Consider the following 22,344-nt stretch of genomic DNA (forward strand, 5'->3'; position numbering starts at 1 on the left):
TGAGGTTATGCGGGAACGCCGCTTCTCTAGCGCGAGTTGCTACAAAACAGAGGGAAGTGTTTCGGAGGTTGTGCAATATGTACACGGTCACCCCGGCAACAGCGCGTCCACAAGGCTCTAGCGGGGCTCAGCTGCGGCTGCTGAGCGGCGCGATCGGGACCGGGCCGTGCCTGCCGTGCCGCCTGTGCCACCGAGCACGAGCTGCAGGCGTGCCATGCACGGCACCGGGCACAGGAGCGGGGGAAAACTCCATCCTCTGGCAGGGACTTCCTTTCCCCACCCTGCAGCTCAAGGCAGCTCATTGAGATGCTCTCAGGACGCGTCAAAAGCAGTGCAGGAACAGACTCCTACAAAATAATTTCCCAAAGGAAGGTCCCTTTGACTTCAAAGAGGGACCAAAGAAACTTGAGCCAGGCTCAAAGATGAAAGGAACCACGATGTGCATCCCATGCCAAGGCGGAGGCTTGGAGCAGGCACTGCGGGGCCTGGCACAGCTGCCAGACAGTGGCCAGGGACCATGACATGATTTCAGAGGATTGTGGAAAGCTGTCATCCTGCAGTCATTGCTTCTTCCTAATAGAATGCCACAGTATCTTGTGGTGGAAACAGCTGGTCCAGGGCACTGCCTCCAGCTGGTGGGAGAGTTGGCAAAAACCTTTTGTTCAGTGCTGGAGAAAGTGCTTGAGGATGTCAGACCTCAATGCGTCTGTGGTGATGGGGAGCTGAATCAGGAATTCTGCTGTCAGGACCTTAACCCAGCTTTCTTATGGCCTTGGGCTGCAGCCTGTGGTCATTGCAACCCTCTGAGGGGCTGAGCCCAGGACTGCTCTGTCCGTGCTGGACTCTGCAGCAGCACCCCAATGTGACTCGTTCCTTCTGCTGACTGCCACAGGTCATTCCTCATGCAGAGCAGCAGAAATTGGCACTTGAACCTGCAGAGTATCAACATTAAAGGCCCAAGAGGACAAAAGCAAGGCTGGGAAGGAGAGTCCAGGAGCTAAAACCATCTCAGCTCCACCATTTCCACTCTTAGGTGCTCACTGTGCATCTTCAACAGTGCTCCTTGGATGTAGCTGTGGCAAAAACACAAACCCCAGCCAATTTCAATCACCATGTGGCACACACAATCCTCCTGCTGCCCCTGAGGTTTAGGAGATCAGAATCCAACACTGGCAGTGCTGGGAGCCATCCTGCTGGAGCCTGGCTCTTGGCTCAGCACCCAGCTGCTCCAATGCATGGACACAGCCTTGCACATTTGGCAGTCTTGAGTCATTCAGCAGAGTGGAGCAAATGTTCCAGCTGAAGGCAGCAGAAGGATGTGCCTGGACATCTGATGGCCCAGGAAACCCAGCTCCTCTCAGCCCAAAGAGCACAGCAGCCTTTCTGCAGCACAATGCAGAGCTGGCTGGGCCTCCTTCCTCTGGTGCTCATTGTGCTCCAGCAAAAAAAACCAGGCTGTGGCACACAGCTCAGGGAGAAGATGGTCTGATCCCTACCCCTCAGAGAAGACACTCCCATCTAACACCCAAAAGGCCCTGTGGAGAAGGGACTGCTGTCACCCCCACATCAATTACAGTGCTGAGCCCTTCTGGGACTCCGGAGGCTCAGGGAGAAGTGAACCAAAGAGCCTGGGGATCATCAACGGGGCAGAGACAGGAATTGCTGCAAAAGAAAGGAGGAAACTATTTAGCAAGAATATACAAAATTTTATTGTGGCCAGAGCTACCAAAGAGCTCCATACATGATTTTGGGACTGATTCTGCATGGACAGAGTAAGAAAACACACAAGGTCTGCTCAGGGGCACCTGCTGAAGAGGAATTACCAATGCTTTCTGGTAGAGGGACAGCTGGCCTTGGAAAACCATGAGCCCAGCATTGCTGCAGGACACAGTTTCCTTGGATGACAGCAGACATGAGGAGACAACAGGAAGGACTTTGTCTAACTGGGACCCATAGGTGAGCAATGCCCTGGTCTCTGCAGAAACCCAGCGCCATGTCTGCTGGTCCACACTCACCTGCTTTCCCAAAGGGTCACACTGCCAGCGGGCACCACTGGCCACAGCAGGCAGGGAAGCTGCAAGGAGTGTGACCACAGCCCTTCCTGCAAACTGAGACAAAATTACTTCAACAGCTACATGAGACTTCACTTCTTCTGATCAACAGATTGTGTAATTTGATGAAGAGTCAAAGCTCCTCATCCCAGTTCTTTCAGGAGACAAAAATCACACAAGAGAAGACTGGTAAGGCAGCCCTTTAAAACACTCCCAGGTCTTTCTCTCAGGCTAGTCTCTCCCATCAAGGCTGTGAGTCCAGCCTGCCTGTCCTGTGTTGACTGTGCCCCAAGAGCCTTTGACCCCGGATCCCCTGTCCTGCTCTGACCCAGTTCCAAGGAATGCTTGCAGACTGAGCTAGACAAAGGGAGAACAGCTTAGCTTGACTCTCTCTCACAGCACTGTGCTTTGTCCTGTCCTTCCCTAACCTGCACCCACCATAGGCTGGAGAAAGGTCAGTTGTGCCTTCCATGCATCAAAACATTTTGGAAGGGTGATGAAGACTCCCCTGGCTTCCTTTTCTTTGCTGGTGCACCTGTTTGCTCACAGCACCAGCAGTGTGCTGTGCTGAGGATATGCCTGGAAATGTGCATCCAGCCACGCCAGTGGTGCTGCTCAGGGCTGTGCCAAATCCTGTCCGACATGGCCATGCTGGTGGCTGCTGTCTGAGATTAGCTGGCTGCTAGGCAGATCTGGGCTTGCTGAAGGCCCAGCCTCAGCACTCAGCCAGGCATCTGGAACAGGGCAAGCTGCCTGGGGAAGCCATGAGGGCAGGGAGAGCACAGGTGCTGTAGGATGGCAGCCCAGACAGTTCCCTGCAGCTCACCCCCAGCACAGGGTGCTGTGGCTCAAGGCACAGGCCATGTGCCCCACTGTCTGCTGTGGGACCTTTCTGCACTACACACACCCCAGGCTTGGCTGTGGACTAATACAGATCTGGCAGCCCAGGAACTGGAAAGGTTCCAGGGCTTGCTGTATCCCAAAACTTCTGATGAGAATGCTGCAGCATGGGGCACCCCAGACTGCTGGGATGGGGGAACAAGTCAAACTATGCTGCCTTCCAAGAAAATGCTGGTGGTGGACTGGGCTTGAGGGTGCACAGTGGAAAGCGGTATAGGGATGGGGCAATCCTGAGGTTACTCCCTGACCACCTGCTGAAGCCCCTGAGCATGATCCAATGACAGGGAGCAGGCAGATGGAAATACAGCTTTCAGGGTGCAGGGAATGGCAGAGGTGCAGCCCTGTTCTTCCCCCTACACTCTGCTGGGAAGTTACTGCAGGAACAGTGTGCAGAGGGGTTGGCCCTTCCCCAGGGAAAGCACTTGAGCTCTCGTGAGCAACAAGTCTACCTCAGGTTTGCCACCTTGCTGCCTCTTGCCTTTGGCTGAGGATGAGAAATGTCCCACTGCAGCCTGACAGCACGTGCACAGTGAGGGGTGAGTCCTGTAGGCCTCTACACAGCACCAACGCTGTTCCCAAGGCCATGGCTTTGGAAGGATGATCCCTAGGCCGCTGTGGTGCTTGTCCTTATGTCCTTTGAGCATGGATCATGTGTGCCCACATGCTGCTTGCTGGTGCATTTTCTGTGGTCAGGCTCTGACGTGCTCTCACTGGGCTGGGGCTGAGGGACAAGAGGTTCTCCACTGCTCTTACTTACAAACACAGCAGGAATCTTAGAAAAAAGCTCCAGGTCTCGTTCCACACGTCTATCCAGCTGGCAGCTTCTCCTTTTGACCTTGTGCTCAGAATACAGATTCTTCTTCCTGACTCCTCTGGGATTGTCTGTGGACAAGGGATAATGTTGAGAATTGCCTGAGTTATTCTTAGGAGGCCCTTGAAGGACTGGGCTCCCAAGGCGAATCTGAGCCACAGGAATCTCATCCATGGACTCCGCAGACTCTGAGTGATAGTCAGCTGGGGGTCTGCTGCCTGGATGAGGCCCATGCTGCTGGGGGACACAGCAGCTCTCAGAGGAAAAGCTGGCACTAAGAGGTGAAGCCTGTGGGAAGGTGAGGTGGCAGCAGCTGTGGCTGGGAACTCTGCAGATGGAAATAAAGGGAGAAGAAACCTTAAGGAGAAAGAGATCTCTCAGCCCAGGAACTCTGCTATGGCTGATGCACTAGTGTTAAAGCAAATCATATATATATTTACGCAAGATTCAGCAGAGAAGCTGACTGGTGCACTCTCACCTGATGGGGGATCTGGGAATGAGAGCTGAGGTGTAGCATGTGCTTTAGATCCACTATCCATTGCTGAGGAAGAAGCTTTCTGCATTTTCTTTCTTCTTTTCTTCTGTTGCTGTGAAAGTAAGTAGCCCAAGAGAAAGGAAGTCACTTCACCAGCCCAAAGTAAGGAGACAATTTTTTACTTGTTACCTCTTTTTATTTCTTCCTACTTTGAATAACAAGCACTAGGTATAACCGAAGTCCATGAATATTTTACCATTAAAGACTGAGATACTATGAAGCATAACAGAAAACAGGTATTTGATGAACACACCCACACTATCTGCATACAGTGACTCTCTCTGTGCAGGTACCTTGAAGCTGTTGTCTCATAGAGCTGGGGGTTGTACCAGACACTGGTCACTTGCATTTGTAAAGCCAAACTGGAAGAGGGAACCAAAACTCACACAGCAGAGGACGTCCCAAGAAAGGGACAGTCCTTGTCCCAAATACAGTGTAGATGAAAACGATTTTTTCTTACCATCTAGATGGCAAGACTGATTAATAAGCTTGGAGGAAAGAGGAAAAGCACCACCACCCTGCCATCTGAGCAAGAGGAGAGAGCATCTGGATGCCAATACATGAATATCAGGAGCCAGTCCAAGACTTTGGAGAGCTGCTCCATACACTCAAGCTCCATATCCACACACACCATCTTTCCCTCGGAAACTGCTTTATTTGAACATTTAAACTATTGGCTTTTGCTCTAGAGAAACATGCAGAGCTTCTTACATCAACAAAGCAGTGTAGTCAGAGTCACTGAGCTGCACTGGGGCAGCAAGGCACTGGATTACAGCTGTGTTACAGCTGTGAGCTTATGAGGGGACTGTAGGATAGCTCTGATCATGCCTCTGAGCAGAATCCAGGAGAACATCACCTGGATTTGGTGACTGCAGGGCACAGCCACACCTGCAGACACTCACTGAGGGAGGCAGAGCCGGTGTGAGCAGGGCTAAGCACAGCCTGCTCTAGAGTGAGCATGCCCGAGCACCCGGGTGGGTTGTCAGCAGCAGGTTGGGTGTGTGGCAAATCCTCCTTACCTGAGAAGGGGCCACAGAGTGAAGAGATGGGGACTCAGGGGAGGAGCTCTGCTTGGGGTCACCTTCTTGGTTATGGACATAGAGCTTTGGAAAGCTAAAAACACAGCAGACACACAAGGTGATTCCCTAAGGCAGGACTTAAGTCTGACACCCTCTTTGCCTGCACGTACAGATCAGGCTGATCACAGCCTCCCCTGCCTTACACAGCATTCCCAGCAAAACTGCAGGGGAACTTTTCCTGCACAATTGTGCAAAATAAGATGGAAATCCCCAGGGACATAAGTTAACAGGAAAGGACTAATTGAGAGACAAGGATCCTCCTTTCCCATGAGTGCTTGCCTGTGTTATAAACTTGTAACCGTTGTGATGCATTTCTCCACAATCTGAACTCGTGTTACTAATGAGCTCAGTAGAGGAGTTACAGGACAAATCAGCCAGCCTTAAAGTAGTTTTAATATAAAGCAATTAATAGAAACCAATTTCCTATAAAATATTTAATATAAAACAGCCTAAATAGAGTATTATAGCAATGATATTTTCCCAGGAGAGGGAAGGCAAGTATTCCTGCAGGTATCTACCCTCCTGAAACTCAAAGATTTCACCATGCCTTGCTCCAAACACTGGTGCTCCCTATCCTTCAAAGTAATTTTGTCTTAGGGCCCATCAATGACCTTGATAGCGATTTCCCATTCACCACACATGGTGCTGGGAGAATCTCATCCTCAACTTTTCTCACCTTTTTCCTGAAGTTACTGTTGAGAATTCCTCTACTTGAATTCCAGGGTCTGTATAGCCAGGATTACCTGACAACAAGTCTGCTTCCTGGAAAAAACAAAACAAACATTTTCAGACTAATACAAACACAGAGGGGAAAAGAGGGATTTTCATTACACATGTACTCTTTCTCATTATGCCAGACATCTTCTGTCCTTATTGGTAGCACAGCAGGAAACTGCAGCTTAAGAAGATGGAAAACCCAAGACTGGCACAATTAGAAGTCCTTGATTAATTTGTTTAGTCCAGCCAGTATTTCATGTGACTCAAAACCAAATCACACTTAGAGAGATCAGGTTAGTAATTTCTTGGGAGCACATCCAAAATACCACTTAAAGCTTCCATTAGTTGCACAGTCCAATCTGGGGAGCTCTGCAGTGAATGCAAAAAATGTCTTTTAAATTCAAAATGGAGGTGAGGAGAATGGAAGCATGAAATATACAGGAAAAACATAAAGTGTTTTCTATTTCTTGTGTGACCCTGCATGGTTAAGACCTGCTGGTTTTTAAAAATGAGTGTGATATATTGTTTTTTTGCCTCAGGTATGGATGAGCTCAGAGTACTGACAGCTGAACTTGAAAACTGCATATTTTCAGAAACATTGTAAGAATAAGTCTCCTAAATCCAAGTGGTGCATGACAGGAAAGGACCCCAGTTCTCCCTCAAAAGCACCCAGTTAGGATGGTCAGAGTACCAAGGGATGAAGAGTATGAAGCATTGTTATCAAAAAAGGATAAACCATTCTTCAGAATGTCCAGAACCTGGACACCACTTATCAGCTGCTTTTAAACTTAAATAATCATCAAGAGAACTTCTTCATAAGTGTTTCACTGTGCAGTGGCTATAAAGATATTTTAAAGTAACTTTTAGGTTAAGATGGAAGGATTTAAAATGTGATAGGCATTAGCTTCAAAAATAGCTAAAACAAGCTCATGAAGACTTTTTTTTTCCCTGAAAAGCCTGATCAGCAAATTTGAGAAAATGAAGTCAAAGTTGGACACGCCACAAATGAGTTCCTGAGAGATCCAGGGCCTCTGCGCTTGAACAAATTCATAAACAATCAACAAAAGAGCAGAGCAGTGAGAAGCCTGGTGATGACACTCCCTGATGTAAGGCATTAAAAATGAAAGCCAGCCGCAAAGAGCTGCGGAAGATCTTTGCAATATTGAATTACAGGGTGCTAAAATGGCACAAAAATCAATATTGCTAGAGGTAAAGATGGAAAGTGAAGCATGTGGGAAAAGCAGTTTAAACTTCATATACAAAGCAACAGTCTCTGAACTAGAAAAGAATCCATGGAGCTGCACATTCAGTGACAGCCAAGAAATAATTTCAGATGTTAGGAATAAAAAGGAAAGGCAAATAAAAAGAGAAAAAAAATTAATAATTTCAGCTGTTTTATAGGTGGTAACATAACATCTGAAGGGAATTGGTTTAGAAATCAAAAACATGTCTTTCTAATTTAAAAATTTATCCAAGTGCAAGATTAATAGTCTGCAGAAATTTACTACATGTACTGCAATTGGAACTTGTAAGTCAAGTCACATCATCACTCATCACCAAATGAGCACAAAGTGTGCACAAGTGTCTCCTCAAAGCTCCTTGGGACATTTACAATCAAGATTTACATTCAGGCCTCATGCACCTGAGTCACAAGGGAAGGAGAGCAGACACAGTCTCGTGTCACGGTGAGTGTACAGGCAGGAGGTGCAGGTCTTTTCAGAGGGAAGCAGCTCACGGCTGAAATGAGCTGCAGCAGGAGACATCCCACTGCACAGAATAACTGAAAACAATCAGGACTCAATGTCCACAGCACATAAACAGGACTGCAGGACTGGCATTTCAAGGGAGCTTAATAAATGATTCATCTTGAGAATAACATGGACAATTTCTTTCCAAGCGGGGAATGAAAGAGCCTTTTTAAATCCATTTTGTTCATTTCAGCCTTCTATAAATAATGTAGATCCAAACCAGCCACATAAATGAAAGTAAAGCATTAGAGCTGACTATGAAAACAAATGAGACTCAATCAGTAGAAAATACAATGTTCTCTCAGAGTGTGACACAAACTACAGCCACAGCACAGAGCCCAAGCCTCCCTCTGCTCCCAGGCATTTAGCAGGAGAGTCAGAATCCTTCCACTGCAGCATCAAGACAAGCCACCCTTTGCAGCTGGGTTGTCAGGATTGAGCTGCTGCTCCTGCTGAAAGCCGACTGCTGCACTGACACACTGCCCAAGTTCTGCCCCCGTGCAAATCCTGGCCACGCTCACCAACTGCCAGCTGTGACCACCCCATGGTCCATGGCTTACAAGCCCAGGATGGATTCAGCTCCCTTGCCCACTGAGCTGCCCTTATCAAGCACTGCAGTGCCAGGAAGTGCCCTGGAGTGCTGTCTGCCTGGAGGGGAACCAGAATTGAACAGGAAAAAAGAGTTCTTGTCTCAAGGAAGGTGAGTCTGTTGCAAGTGTTGAGGCTGAGAGTGAAGACTAAGTTTGTCTTATATCAACACTGGAAGAAAGAAACAATTCTGAAAGTGTAAGGGAAGCTGAGTAAAATCTGTGTTTAGTATTTCAAATCAGACCCCACCAACCTGAATCAGTTTCCAAAGCAAGTTCAAAGCTTTAGGAATGTGAGAAGAATCACATCCCAGCTGGCCTCATATGAAAGCTAGCTCCCTGGCATGAATGCAGTTATGCATTAAAGCATAGGGTTTGGTTCAGTTTATATTTCTTTGGACTGCAAATGACTACAGAAAAAATGGTTACTTGCACATCCTGCTTTAGGTATGGTAATAGAAGCAAAAGCTCAATGTGCCCAACTGTTCTGCATTTTTTGTGACATCTGAACCACTCAAATGTGCAAAATTAGGGCTCTTACTTGGTGGATCCTACAAGTACATAAGAATCCTTTATCCTGAACAAGAATCCTTTAACCTGAACATAGCTGAAGACTTAACCACAGACCAACATGGAAAACTGAAGCCAAAAGCAACACCCAAGCTTGAATAAGGCTCAAAAACAAGCATTAAAGGGGAAATGCATGTTTCTTCTTAGTCCCTAAAATGAATGAACAGTTCAGACAAAAGTGGGAAGAGGATAATTTCCATTTTATGCTTACAACATGTTGGATCAATTACAAAGGGTTGCAGTGTTCAAGCTAAAGAAGGCTGTATTCAACACAGCTTACAAAAGGCAAGTCACTTGGTGTCCTCCTACTCCAATCTATTTGTTTGTGTTTATCTCTGGTTGCTATGTAAGAAACAAGGAAAGTCTAGTGGGTTAACATTTTTCTTAACAATGTTACTGGGCATCATCCAGTCTTTCTTGTTCCCCAAGGTCCTAACTACAGTTCTGAAACATCAAACTCCTTTTCACCCTGCTCCTTCCAGGCTTGCTGCTTCAAATTAACCATATTCACACATATCTAGATAACAACCAGTGCAGACAGGAGAACAACACAGGACAGGAGAATGCCAACATCCCGAAAGTGCACACACACATAAAGCCCACCCCTGTTCAAATACATTTTTAGTATCAACTAAAATTCAATAACTAGATAATCAGAGCTAATGCTTTATTTTTGTTTTAATTTTCATAGTAAGCAAAGCTCTGTGAAACAAAGTGCCAAATATTTTTGTTGTTATGGAAACCTCTGTTTAAACTGAAAGTTCCACTTTTCCAAAACAGTAAAAAATATATATGAAAAGCTAGGGACTTCATATTATAGAAAACTGAATGAACTCACTTTCCCCTTTGCTTTGATAGGGAAGAACTGTGGACGAATCCAGAGACATCCCAGTATCTCTACAGAGAATACTTGGATGAAGCTTGTATTTAATTAATTTCTTATGAAATACTAAACTGTTTGTAAGTAGATAACTTACTTGCATAAAATGAGAAATTACACATGACTGAGAATCACAGAATAATTTAGACTAGGAAGAATTTTTGGAAATTTCTAGTTCAAGCCCCTGCTGAAGTCAGTATAGAATGTATCCAGTCAAAAATTGAGTTAATCCAATAATTTATATTGCCTTGTATCAAAATTAATTACACTGAACCTCTCAATTCAGAGCCTGATATACTTGCCTCAGCAGAGTCTAACAGCATTTAAGAGCTTGTAGAACTCTTTTTACAGAGATATAGATCAACATCATGGTAATAACAAGGACCTTTATCATTATACAGACTCATTTCAAAGAAAATCAGATATCTGGGTCATTTCTAAAAAACTGATGTCCTTTTCACTTTTAAGATGGTTAAACTACTGGTATTATTAGCTGCTCAGTGATTAGCCCCAGTTTCCCCAGCCCTAGAGCCTGCCTCATTTGAAGTCATGACACAAGGCCCCAAGATGTGCAGTGCCACCCAAACAGATGGTCCTGTCCTTTTCAGGGAAAGGATTCTTCCCACTCCTCAGTCACCCTCACTGGTGCTGAGCCAGGCATTTATGTGACTGCTTGGTGAACCGAACGGGAGGGAGCTGGGCCAGCTCAACTGTTTTTTTAATAAAGTTTATTGTTACTCAGATGAGTTCCCCCACCCTGTCCTAATGAACAGCTGTGCTGGCAGAAGAGACGAGATAACGCAGAGCCCAAAACAAGTGGTGGAGGAAGAGAGGGGGTGGGATTGATTCCTTTGAAAGCAGTACTTGCTTATACCTAAACTGTTCATGGAATTACAGGCCTTGCACTCTTTCACATCCTACTCAACTCCATCAAAGTACCAAGTCGTATCTCTAGCAACTGCCTTTAAAATATGGAACACAAGAAAGCGAAGCAAAGTTTACACAGCAAACAAACAAGGCTGTTTTTGGGAAATGGACTGAAAGTATGATGAGTACCTGACTGTGTCTCACTTGGGAGGAACAAGACTCCTGTTTCTTGTCTACCTTGTCTGGCTGCTGCTGGGGACGCTGCTGCAGGATGTACTCATACGTAGTCAGCTTGTGCCACACTGAAAGGGAAGAAAAGAGACCTGTCAGCACAGAAAAGGCCCCTCCCTGACTGCACTTATACAAACAGGCTGGATAACTATACCATCAAATAGTAACTATAAACATGAAGAAACTGATAGCCCAAGCCAAAAGCAGCTGTGCACTGTACATCCTACTATATCCTTTATTGTCACCATCACAATGCTTTCTTATAGTCCGGCTATTCTAAAGTGTCCTACAATGGTAGAGCCTTCTATACTGTAGTAATTTGTTCAGTTCATTTCAGGGCAAACCCATTAAAGCAGATGCCTAGGATCATCTGGACTGAAATCCTCCCTCTGCCTGAAGACATTTAGATCACTGATATCTTACCTCTCAAAACCATGCCCTTCACAGAAAAGTGGGGGAGAGTCACTTTATGAAGAAATAAAAATCACCTTATGAAGAAATCACAATCACCTTATGAAGAAATAAAAAATCGGGATCCATTTGGCCAAGAAGAGAGAACATAGAGATGAATGTGACTCTGCAGCCAAGTGATTACTTATCAGGGACAGTGCAGGGTGCTGGAAAGTGCTCCTAGAATGGCACCCTTTGCTTCCTTTGAAAAAACAGAATGTTGCTTCATAAGCAAAGGCCTATTAACCATTTTAAATTTGGATTTTGTTGGTTTCTGAATACTTACAGTGTAACATTTAAAATATTTTAATAGAGCTATTTAGTTGAAATACTGTATTTTTTTGGCCAGATAACACTGCAGCACATAATATGCAAAATAAAATCAGTCTATGAATAACCCTACATGCTCTCCTATATTCCCTACCATTTTTTTCTTTTTATTCTACTCTCAGTCTCTTGGTATTGAAGAAAAAAAAAATCCTCTCTCCAAGCTTCTGAAGTGCCATGCTTCACCAAATGCCTCCACAACTGAGTCTGAATCAAGACTAGTAATTTTGAATACACTGATCTACTATTTTGAGAATAACCTACTTTCTTTGAGTGATCATAGTGAGTAATTAAAATCTGGAGAGTAACTCTGAGATTTTCACTGTAGTTTTGACAAAACTAGATTCTAAATTTTAGTAGCCATACCTGACTTAAGCCATTTTGTAACAGAAGCCTAAGGGCAGTACCACTCACAGGGGTGATGTTTAATTTCTGTAATTTAAGAACTGAAAACCAAAAAGGTATATGAAGAAATACTGACCAACAGTAATTACACTGGAATTGCTAAAGTGTATTTCTAGTCTCAAAAGAGGGAAGGCAGCTCATTACAACACTGTCTACTTTAAAACATTCAGAGGACACTATTGACAATTACAGGTATAAAATAAGAGGAGTTTAGGTTCCAACATACTTTGTCTCCCTGAATGCCATTACTAAGTGCAAATACAGTGGTAAGTGCAATGCATACTCATATGCAGCACACAATAAAGGTGTGCTCAGTGTGTTCAGTGTGGTGACACCCCTCCTTTAAAGCAAGGGCTTACACACTACATTCTGCACAGCTGGGAACAGTTTCATTAGGGCAGCAGATTATAATGTAATAAAACATTGAAAACATTAGCAATAATTCTGTTTCCACATAAGATGGAAGATAAAGATTTAAAATTGGGCCAAAAGTATAAGTTAATTTGGCTCGAAATTTATTCTGAAAGAGGAAAAAGAATCACTCCAAGGCAAGAGCAGCAAAATCTCCCCCAAGCCCAGAGCACAGCTAGTGGCACTCACAGAGGTTTCTGTCTGACAGATAAAGCAGGTCATTATCTCAGGCAGGGAGCACCCTCTTGTGGAAGCTGCACACAAGGACAGGATAAATACCACTCAGGACTAAACAGAATAATCCTATTTCATTCAGGAGAAACTTTCCTGGAGCTCTGTTATGCTTTTTGTCTTTAAAAAGTGCTAGATCAACCCTTCAAATCTCCAAGCAGTGCCACTAACCCAGAAAAGCCAACTGTGAATTCTGCCAAGGAAGTGAAATTGCAGCATGCCCAAATTGCAGTCAAGCTCAAAGAGGCTGTAGAAGAAAATGATGGTCGGTGTCCTCACTGAGTGCACTGTCCGTGCCAGCTGGGAACACTCACCTATCAAACACTACACTTCAGCACTGCAACTGTTTTGCTTCTGGAACCATGCTGGTTTGTGCTGACCTAGTTTGTGTTGGCACCTGCAGGTCTGTTAACTGAGAACCTGAAAATCCATCCAAAGATCCTCTGTAACCGCTGTCCTCACTTCTCTTCCACCACATCCCTTCTTTCCTACTTCTGGCACCACCAACCACTGCAAATGTAAGATCTTTCCCTATCATGACTTTCATCAGCAGCCAAAAAGTATTGGCTTAATTTTAGATGATGCCTGAAAAAAAGTTTTTGATGCCCATCTCTACATAAACAAACATAAATATCCTTTCTTGCCAGAGCAACAAGCAGTAGATCTAAAGAGAAGCCTTTCTGAAAGCCTCTTCCTCTGGATTCCACAAATCTTCTTGTATCAATATGGTACAATTTCCATAAAGGGACTTTAACCTGGATGGCAGTGCTCCAATCAGAAATTTAGCTCTGTACATCCACATTTCTCTGGGGTAAGGGAAAAATACAGGCTCTTTCACACAACAGAAGTACTGGGGAGCACAGTGAGGAGACTCACAAAGGCTGTATGTGGAGTTAATCTGAATCTGCCATCGCTGACACCAAGCTGGGATTGACCAGTTCATCCCACTTGGCCTCTCCAGTACCCTACCATGTGCTTTCAGTTTCAGGATAACACAGCTTAAACACGGCTGCAGAGGCCCAACACAAGCCCCACATTACACAAGCACTGATAACCCTACCTGGTACAGGGGGGAGTTCAGAAATATAATGTTAAATCCCAATTTTGCACAATGGGTGCACATTAGTGACAAGGGTGAACACACAGTGAATGCAGGATGAGTAGAAGATAAGCAAAAATGAAATGGGGGTATAGATGACAGGAACAAAACACCTACAGAGATAGATGTGAAAGGTCAAGAGGTGGCCCAGCAGGATCATGGTCACTAGGCTCAGAAGAATAAAAATCCCAGCTGTCACCAAAATGGCAGGTGCCTGAGTCTCAACAGGAGATGCAGGAAGAAACACAAACCAGCGGTCCATGTGGTTCCTCAAAGCTGTAAAACAAAGACAGTTGGAGATAAGTAGATTGTCCAGGTATGAATTATCTCTAAGTACACTTTACAGCTGGAAATGCTGTTAATTCAAAAGTAGGTCTGCAGGGCTTTTAGGAAGAGCTCTGTAATGAAAGATATTCCATCCAGCTGAGCAGAGATACTCTAACAGAAATATAAAATGGAAGCAGTAAGGAATGGAGTTCCTCCTCAGTGGAAGAGCTGACAGAATCCAACCCCTCATCAAGACATGCTGGCTGATCCCCAGGATGCTCGTGTGAAGCACTGCAGTACCATCGAAGTGCTGGTCAGAGCGAAGCACCGCGGGGTCGACGAAGAACTCCACAAAGACGTAGAAAGCGACGAGCAGCAGAAGCCCCAGGCCCAGAATGGCAGACAGCACACTGTTCAAAAAGAGCCTGCCAGGAAAGGGAGAGGTCTCAGGGGCTTCAATAACATCACACACACAAAAATTAATATCCCAGCCTCTCATAAACATGGAGATAGAGACAGCTATCTCAAATTACTGTCATGCTTTCTTACACTTATGATAGATACTGGTGAACAGCTTTACTTATTTGTTACTCTGAGGGACTAAACTGTGATCCTTTAGTGCAACCATGGTTACAAAACAGTCAAGTATATCTAGGACAGACAAAGAGCTCCCTTGCACAAAATCTGAAGTGTAGTGTGTGTCAAAGGCAAATCCCTTCCCGATCTACTTTACCAGCCATCAGTGTAACATGGCACCCAGCAACAACACCACTTTGCTTTCCGCAGGGTTTAAGCGCAGGAAAGTAAATTGAGAAGCATCAGTGTCAGTCTCCTTATTCTTATCTCAAACCTGGCATGGATTAAAGGTCCCTATATGCTGCTGTGACTCCTGCCAACTGGCAAGTCTTGTAGGGAAAGCACATGATCTGGATGCAGGTTGCTTCAAATTGGAACAGCACCATCATGGCTCCATTCCTACTCCAGCTTTCAGAAGCACTAAGGACACTCAATTAACATCCTGTAGGCATTTCCTAATACCAAATAGTAACTCTATGTTCTCTGGTTTTACTTACAGATGTTCAGCTACAACATTTAAAGTTTAGGAATTTTAATCCTGGTTATTTGAATGCCATGATTATGCTTGTATTTTCCATCTAGTTTTCTCATGACTGATTCTATTCAGCCAGGGGATAAAAGAAAAGTGGTTCTGCATGTCTAAGTACAGGCTGGACTGAGATACAGGAGAACCCTGGAAAGAGAAGCCGCATTATTGATGCAGTGTTGTGCTTCTGCCACAATGGCAAGCTCTTACCAGTAATTCCTCTCTCCCACACAGTTGTTGAGCCATTTGCAGTGATGATCGAAGCCACAAACACACTTGTTGCAAGTTCCACAATGCTTTGACTTGGCACTCCTGCCAAAGAAAGGGTGGCATTAGCATGGCAGCACCAGCTCATTACTATGACTTTTCAGTGACTTTAACACAGGGGGATACAGCAGCAGAGATCCTGGTAATAGTGAGTAAACCTTCTGCATCAGGAGTACTTCATCTCCCAAACTTAACTGTCACTGCTGCACCATAATCCCAAAATTTGCCTTTCAAGGCCCCGCATGGTTTTGGAATTGTTGATTTCTTATTTGAATCCCTTCAGCAATACTACAGAGCTTGGTCTTAATGTCTCCCCTCCAAGCATTTCCTGCAACTGGCCAGCATCCATCCAGAGACAAGCACACACACACATACACACTACTTACACACTGATAGGTAAAACACCAACACCCAGGGAACATGGCACACTACAGCCTTCTGCACACAACGTGAGCAGTGAAATAAAACACAGAACCCTGTGCACATTTGACAGAAGGCCCCTACCCAACTCCCTGAACCCTGCCACAGCATGAAGCTTAACTTGCACTGCAGCAGTTCAGGGGCTCAATGTCAAATCCTATAGTCTGACATTAAGGACTAATGGTGAAATGCAGTGGGGAAGAAGACAGAGCTGGAGAAAGAAGAGATACTTACACATCTACATCACAGACATGGCAGTGATGGTTCTCAATGACATGTGCGTGCTGGTTACGGTTGAAGGTGGCCAGAGGCCCCAGATAGTTTTTTTCTCGCACGTTTGCATCCGCAGGGTCAATGGAAACTGCAGTAAGATGAACAACTAAATGGTAGATAAAACACACTCCTGGACACTGAAGTACACAGTTAAGGATTTAACATGTCTTTTAATCCTTAATACACAAACCCCACACAGACAAAACATTTATGGCATAGAATTAGAAATTGCTATATAACTGATTGCAGCACATTAATCTGAGCTCTATTGACAGAGATGTTTGCCTTCTAATAAATATCCCTGGAAAAAGATAACTCAATCTACAGGAACATCCCTCCTCATTGTGTACTACTCTGCCTTGCAGAAGTGCCTTTCCTAGCACAGAATGTCTTCAAAAGTTACCTGTACTTACCAGAATCTGAGCCCAAGTACAGGCTGGTGACATAGGTCCAAGTTTCTTAGTCCATACAGACTCCTTGGAAAGGCTGGGCACATGCCCTTTCACTGGACCAGACTTTCAAGAAAAAAAGTCACATCAAGGAAGTAGTATTGATTACCTTGCTTTCCTTTTCCTTAGAATCCCAGGGAAGAGGAGCACACCTTTAAAGCAGGCTCCTACAAAGGATCCAGGGTTTGTCATTGTTTCTATACACTCAGATGTGCACATCATTAATCATACTAAGACCTACAGAAAGTAGATCAGTGTATTAAGTTAAAAAAGGAGGCCTCTGAGAGGTCCAGCTCACTGGAGCTCTGATGGCTGGTGAAGCAGATTGGGAAGGGATTTGCCTTTGACAAAAAAGAGACATTAGTGCTTTATTAACTGAAAGCACAACTTGAGGAAATATAATCTGTTGAATTAAGAGTAAGTTTAGATTGCATTAAGATATTTGGTAGACAAATTCACAAGGTTTGAACTGTGATAATATCAAGGATTTGAGCAAGCTAAGTAGTGTGAGACCACTGAGCTACTTATATTAATGTCTAAATCATGCAGGTGTAGAAACTATAACAATAATAAGCAAAATCATCCCAAACATATCCAAGACTTAGAGGCACCCGTGTCAGATGTATAAGTGATGTAAGTGCCCACCCCATCCCTTTAGAACAAGGTGTGATCTTGGGGAATTTCTTTCCCTGGGTACAGGTGATAGTACAGGTGGCACTGTGAGTACTGGGAGCACTGGGATTGCTCCCCAGCTGCTGCAGGCTGAACAAGCCCAGGCTCCTCAGCTGCTTCTCCTCTAGACCCTTCACTGTCTTTGTTAGATGTGTACTAAACCGCTGCTCCAGACGGTCCCATAAGAGACCTCTCCTCTGCAGTTCACACCACACCACCTTGTGTATCCCTCCCAGATTTCCTCCTGAGCACAGGAGAGTGCCCAGGGAGGACATCCCCTGTGAGCCACAGTGCAACCCACCATCCAACCAGGAGCAGGCCAAGCTGCCTTTCATGACTCACCCAGCCAGCACAGGGAGGTGGGGCTGCCTTCACAACGAGGATGTGTCAGGAGGGGCTTTTTTGTATGACTTCCCTCAACCCCTGCAGCACACTGGTAGAAGAATAATATAAAGCAAAGGAGGCACATAGGCAGGAGCAGGCAGCAGAAGGCAGTAACCTTAACGGAGAGTGACGAAGCACAACATCAGTGACCTAAAGTGAGGATCTCAAAGCAACTGCTTTTTATAGTCAGGAGATGACCAAGGTGATGGTGACAGTTCAGAGAAACATTCTGGCTCAGGTGCTTTTCTCCTATGCTTCCCGTGCTACCTAACAAGTGCTCAGCGCTAACAAACCCGCAGTGACAGTTTGTACCAGCCCTGCTCTCCTCTCCGTCCAAGGATACGATGTAGCCAGCGGGCAGCCAGTGGCGGGGCAGCAGGGGAACCAGGATCCCAAAGCCAACCAGAGCAAAGAACAGGAACAGCAGCCAGGCGATGACCTGGAACAGGTGCAGGGGCCAGCTCCAGCCATTTCTTCGAGCGCGTTGGACCTTCACCTCAGGGACGGCTTCGCCCAAATCCTCTGGAGCTATCTTATTATGGGGTTTATTGCAGATATTCATCTACAGAAATCAAAAATGGAAAACAAAAGGATGTGGAACAAAAGTACTGTGACTGAGCCCTGGTGCTGGAGAGATGCTCCAAGGCAGACAAAAATGATGACACACGTGAAGAGAAACAGCTCTGAGCTCAGAAGCAATTTCTCCTTTTTTCAGTTTCTGGTGCATTATTAGGTGCTGCTTTTCACTTGCCACAGGGCTAGGAGAGTTTCTAACAATAGAGAGTTGGGCTGCTCTACTTCACAGAAAACTTGAGCTAGCAGGGAGAGCAAACCAGGCAGGAGATCAGGGGCAGCACCACAAAACCAGCACAAAGGAGCTCTGCTGGGCCTGAGCTGACTCAAGGTACCTCTGCACCACTCCCACCTTCCCTTAGTAACTAAAGAGGATGTGAAATTAACGTCTAATATGACAAACAACTTCAATTAGTCTGATTAACATGCACAGGAGAGTGATGAAAGAAAAGGAGGAGGTCTCTGGCTCACTTGAGGTATTTTTGATAATGGTTCCAGTGCCAGAACAATTCCACAGGGCTGGAAGAGAGCAAGCACAGCAACTGCTGAAAGAGTGAGAGGGACAATTCCAACCTTGGTATGCCAACAGCCCTTCAGTCCCGGGTGAAGGGCTGGAAATGTCTTTTTGGGTCAACTGGTAGAGGAGTGGGTAAGAATAGCAGAGAATATAATTTATGTTCATCAGCACGGTCTTATCAACACGTAGGCTGGAATAAAAAATTCCTAACTTCACCCTTTGAAGTAATTAGCAGTATCTGCCTGCATTCACCATTTAGGTTGCTACGATGCAACTGGCTCATTACTGATGAGAAATCATTACCAATCATATCATCCTTTCCTCATCCTGTTGGAATCTCGCTCGCGCATCACTTTGAGCTACCTGTTACAAAACCCACAGTGGGGATGCCCGGCATGCCTTTATACCCAGCTCCAGAAAACACTGAATACAAAAACCAGCATGAAGTCACTATCAGGGCAGAGAGAGAGAGAGGCACCGGTACGCAAGGGCAAGAAGCGGTTTCACGGGCAGCCACTCTGGTGAGAGCCGCATAGACCCCTCCCGCACTCCACCACCTCCCACCCCTCACCTTCTTCCCGCAGAAGCGGTTGACAGCGGCCCCGGCCCCGCCTCATGCCCGGGCAGGGCGCGGGGCCCCCGGCTGAGGCCTCCCCGGCAGCTCCCGGCGCCTCCGCGGGCCTCGGGCCGCTGCGCCCGTCGCCATGGCAACGGCTACGGCGGCGCGCAGGGGGCAAAACGCGCCGGGCGCGATCGGTCCGCGGGAATACGGGAAAAGGAGCGAGGCTTCGTTCTACATCTGCCCCGGGGCGGGGTCCTCTCACTCCCGGGAAAATCCTGCCCACGACACTCCCCAGCCTTCCAAGGGGTGACGTTCCATACAGATGGGGCCCAGTGAGCCAGCGGTGGAGGCTGGTTGGGAGCTGAAGCCATCCCACTCCTGGAAAATTCCATTCCCTGTTATATCGACCAGTCTTTATGGCATAAAAATGTAGTATTTTTGTTTATGTGTATATATATATATATATATATATATATATATATATATATATATATATATATATATATATATTCAGATTTACACTGTGACGTAATGAGGTTGCAGAATTTTACTGGGGAGTTTGGAATTTTGGAGGCTGGAGGCTTTGCAGTGGTTTGTCCTTAAGTAAAACAAAGTAAAGGACACGGAACTAAGGATTGCTTTATCAGATAAAGGATACCCCTGGGCAACCAGGATAGCATAGCATTTGATGGATTTGAAACCCTCCTAGCATCGTCTGGCATCAGCAATTCCAGCAAGATGGATTCCAGGGATGCCTGGATCGTGGAATCATGGATTATCCTGTGTTAAAAGGGATTCACAAGGAACATCAAGTCCAACTCCTTACCCTGCCCAGGACTACCCCAAAAATCACACCATGTGTCTGAGATCATTGTCCAAACGCTTCCTGAAGTCTGGCAGGTTTGGCGCTGCAAATACTCCATTTCAGTGCATCCTCAATCAAGCAGCAAGAACACTGGGGAAACAGAATCACAGAAGCTGTAAGGTTGGAAAAGATCTCTAAAGATCATCGAGTCCAGCCACTAACCCAGCACTGCCATGTTCACCTCTAAACCTTGTCCCCAGGTACCACATCCACACACCCTATGAGCACTTCCAGGGATGATGATTTCACCACTGCCTGGGCAGCCTGTCTCAGTGCCCAGCCACCTTTTCCATGAAGAAATTTTCCCTAATATCCAATTTAAACCTCTACTGGCACAGCTTGAGGCCATTTCCTCTTGTCCTATCATTTGTTACTTGGGAGAAGAACCTGATCCCTCTGGCTCACCCTGCTGTGAGGGAGTTGTTGAGTGATAAGGTCCCCTCTGAGCCTCCTCTTCTCCAGGCTGAGCCCTCCCAGCTCCCTCACCAGACAGACTTGTGCTTCAGACCTTCCCCAGCTCCACTGCCCTTCTCTGGGCTTGCTACACCACCTCCATGTCCTTCTTGTGGTGACCTTCGCAAACTTTCATTATCATTAGCAGTCAGTGATGTGTCAGTGACTAGTCCGGCTGTACCCGAGGGTTTCAAGGGTAGAAGAAAACCTGTGCAAAACCCGGTTTGTTTTGTCCATTTTGGCTGGGACACCTCATGTGCAGGGATAAATATTTACCCCGTAATTCCCTTCTTTTCATCCCAGCCCGCCGCCGCAGTGGGCACAGGCCAGATGTGGGTTTTAGTGACGCAGCGCTGCCAGCCCGGCCCGGCCTGGCCTGGACCAGACCAGATCAGACCAGCCCGGCTCAGCCCAGCCCAGCCCAGCTCGGACCAGCCTGGCCCAGCTCAGCCCGGACCAGACCAGCCCAGATCAGCCCAGCCCAGCCCAGCCCAGCCCAGCCCAGCCCAGCCCAGATCAGACCAGCCTGGCCCAGCCCGGCCCAGCTCGGACCAGCCCAGATCAGACCAGCCTAGCCCTGCCCGGCCCGGACCAGACCAGATCACACCAGCCCAGCCCAGCCCAGCCCAGCCCAGCCCAGCCCAGCCTGGACCAGACCAGATCAGACCAGCCCAGCCCAGCCCAGCCTGGACCAGACCAGATCAGACCAGCCCAGCCCAGCCCAGCCTGGCCCAGCCCGGCCTGGCCCACTCCTCTGCTGGCCCTGGGGAGGCTTTTCCGCCTGCTCCGGCCGAGCGCAGCCCGGCTCCGGTGGCGGTGCCGGCGGTGGGCACAAGGAGCCCTTTATGGGCCGCCTGCACAGCGGCTGCTTTGTGCTCTGGGCTCTGGCCGGAGCCTGGGCTCTGAAGGGTTCTGTGTGCGGAGCGGAGGGCGGCGTGTCCTCCCCTCGCTGTCCCCAAAGGCCCTCGTCACCTTTTCAACCCCCGGCTGCTGTCCCTGCGCAGGGGTCTGGCCGTGCTGGCGGTGACAGGGGGTGCCCAAGGGGTGTGGGGCGCTGCACCCCACTTGTTGTCACAGCCCACCCTCCTCCAGATGGGTGCAGGGGGACAGCTCGAGTGCTTGGCGAGCTGGGCAGCTGCAGTTTTGACCAGCTCCTGTCAGAGCTGCTGCAGAGGGAATCCTCCTGGACACATGGAAGTGCAGTCCCTGTCACTATCCCCTGCTTACCAGGGCCAGGGAGCCCTGCTGTGCTTTCCAGGCTCTTTCTTTCCCCTGTCCAAGAGGACAGTCTTAGCTGTGCAGGATGTTCAGGGCTGTGTGTTGGAAGTTGTGCCTGCCCATGGCAGTGAAGTTAGCACAAGATGATCCCTTCCAACCCAAAGCATTCTCTGATTCTGTGTTCAGCCCATCTCCCATTTTTATGCTGGGGACCCTTCAGCGTGGCCCCAGAACAGCAGTGCTGGGAGGAGCATGGACACTGCATGACCCTGGATGGGTTCGGTAGTTCTATCGGTAGCTCACCCCAAGCTCTGCAAGGTGACCCTGCCATTAGCACAGCCACCAGCTGTCCCCAGGAGCCTTGCCCCAGGAGGACAAAACATAGAGCAAGGAGGACACCCTTCCTACAGCCACTTTCCTTTT

The 22,344-nt window shown here is 46.9% G+C and overlaps 1 protein-coding gene across 2 annotated transcripts; it reads right to left on the minus strand.

Annotated features, from left to right (window-relative positions):
* Positions 1-1,626: 1,626 nt before the first annotated feature.
* ZDHHC1 (zinc finger DHHC-type containing 1) lies at positions 1,627-19,547 on the minus strand. 2 transcript variants are annotated; one of them, XM_038148430.1, is made up of 11 exons: positions 19,395-19,547; positions 18,077-18,295; positions 16,190-16,365; positions 15,479-15,580; positions 14,467-14,591; positions 14,017-14,175; positions 10,935-11,047; positions 6,053-6,138; positions 5,317-5,410; positions 4,241-4,349; positions 1,641-3,833 (listed from the first exon to the last, which is right to left on the minus strand). In XM_038148430.1, exons 2-11 carry the CDS (start codon positions 18,293-18,295, stop codon positions 3,556-3,558), a joined length of 1,461 nt encoding a protein of 486 aa, XP_038004358.1. In that variant the 5' UTR covers positions 19,395-19,547; the 3' UTR covers positions 1,641-3,555. The 2 variants fall into 2 exon arrangements, with proteins under 2 accessions (XP_038004359.1, XP_038004358.1); XM_038148431.1 differs by lacking the exons at positions 18,077-18,295; positions 19,395-19,547 and adding an exon at positions 17,692-18,064 and having other exon boundaries at positions 1,627-3,833; positions 16,190-16,316.
* Positions 19,548-22,344: the final 2,797 nt, after the last annotated feature.

Source organism: Motacilla alba, chromosome 11, assembly GCF_015832195.1.
Source record: "Motacilla alba alba isolate MOTALB_02 chromosome 11, Motacilla_alba_V1.0_pri, whole genome shotgun sequence".
Taxonomy (NCBI): domain Eukaryota; kingdom Metazoa; phylum Chordata; class Aves; order Passeriformes; family Motacillidae; genus Motacilla; species Motacilla alba.

Bases quoted from the DNA above. Each gene is read 5' to 3' on its own strand.
- ZDHHC1 (XM_038148430.1), bottom strand. From the start codon at position 18,295: ATGAATATCTGCAATAAACCCCATAATAAGATAGCTCCAGAGGATTTG. The intron at 15,581-16,189 runs GTAAGTATCTCT...TTTCTTTGGCAG, and splicing joins CATGTCTGTGATGTAGATGT to GAGTGCCAAGTCAAAGCATT. The intron at 11,048-14,016 runs GTAGGTGTTTTG...CTTCCCTTTCAG, and splicing joins GACCTTTCACATCTATCTCT to TGTGGCACAAGCTGACTACG.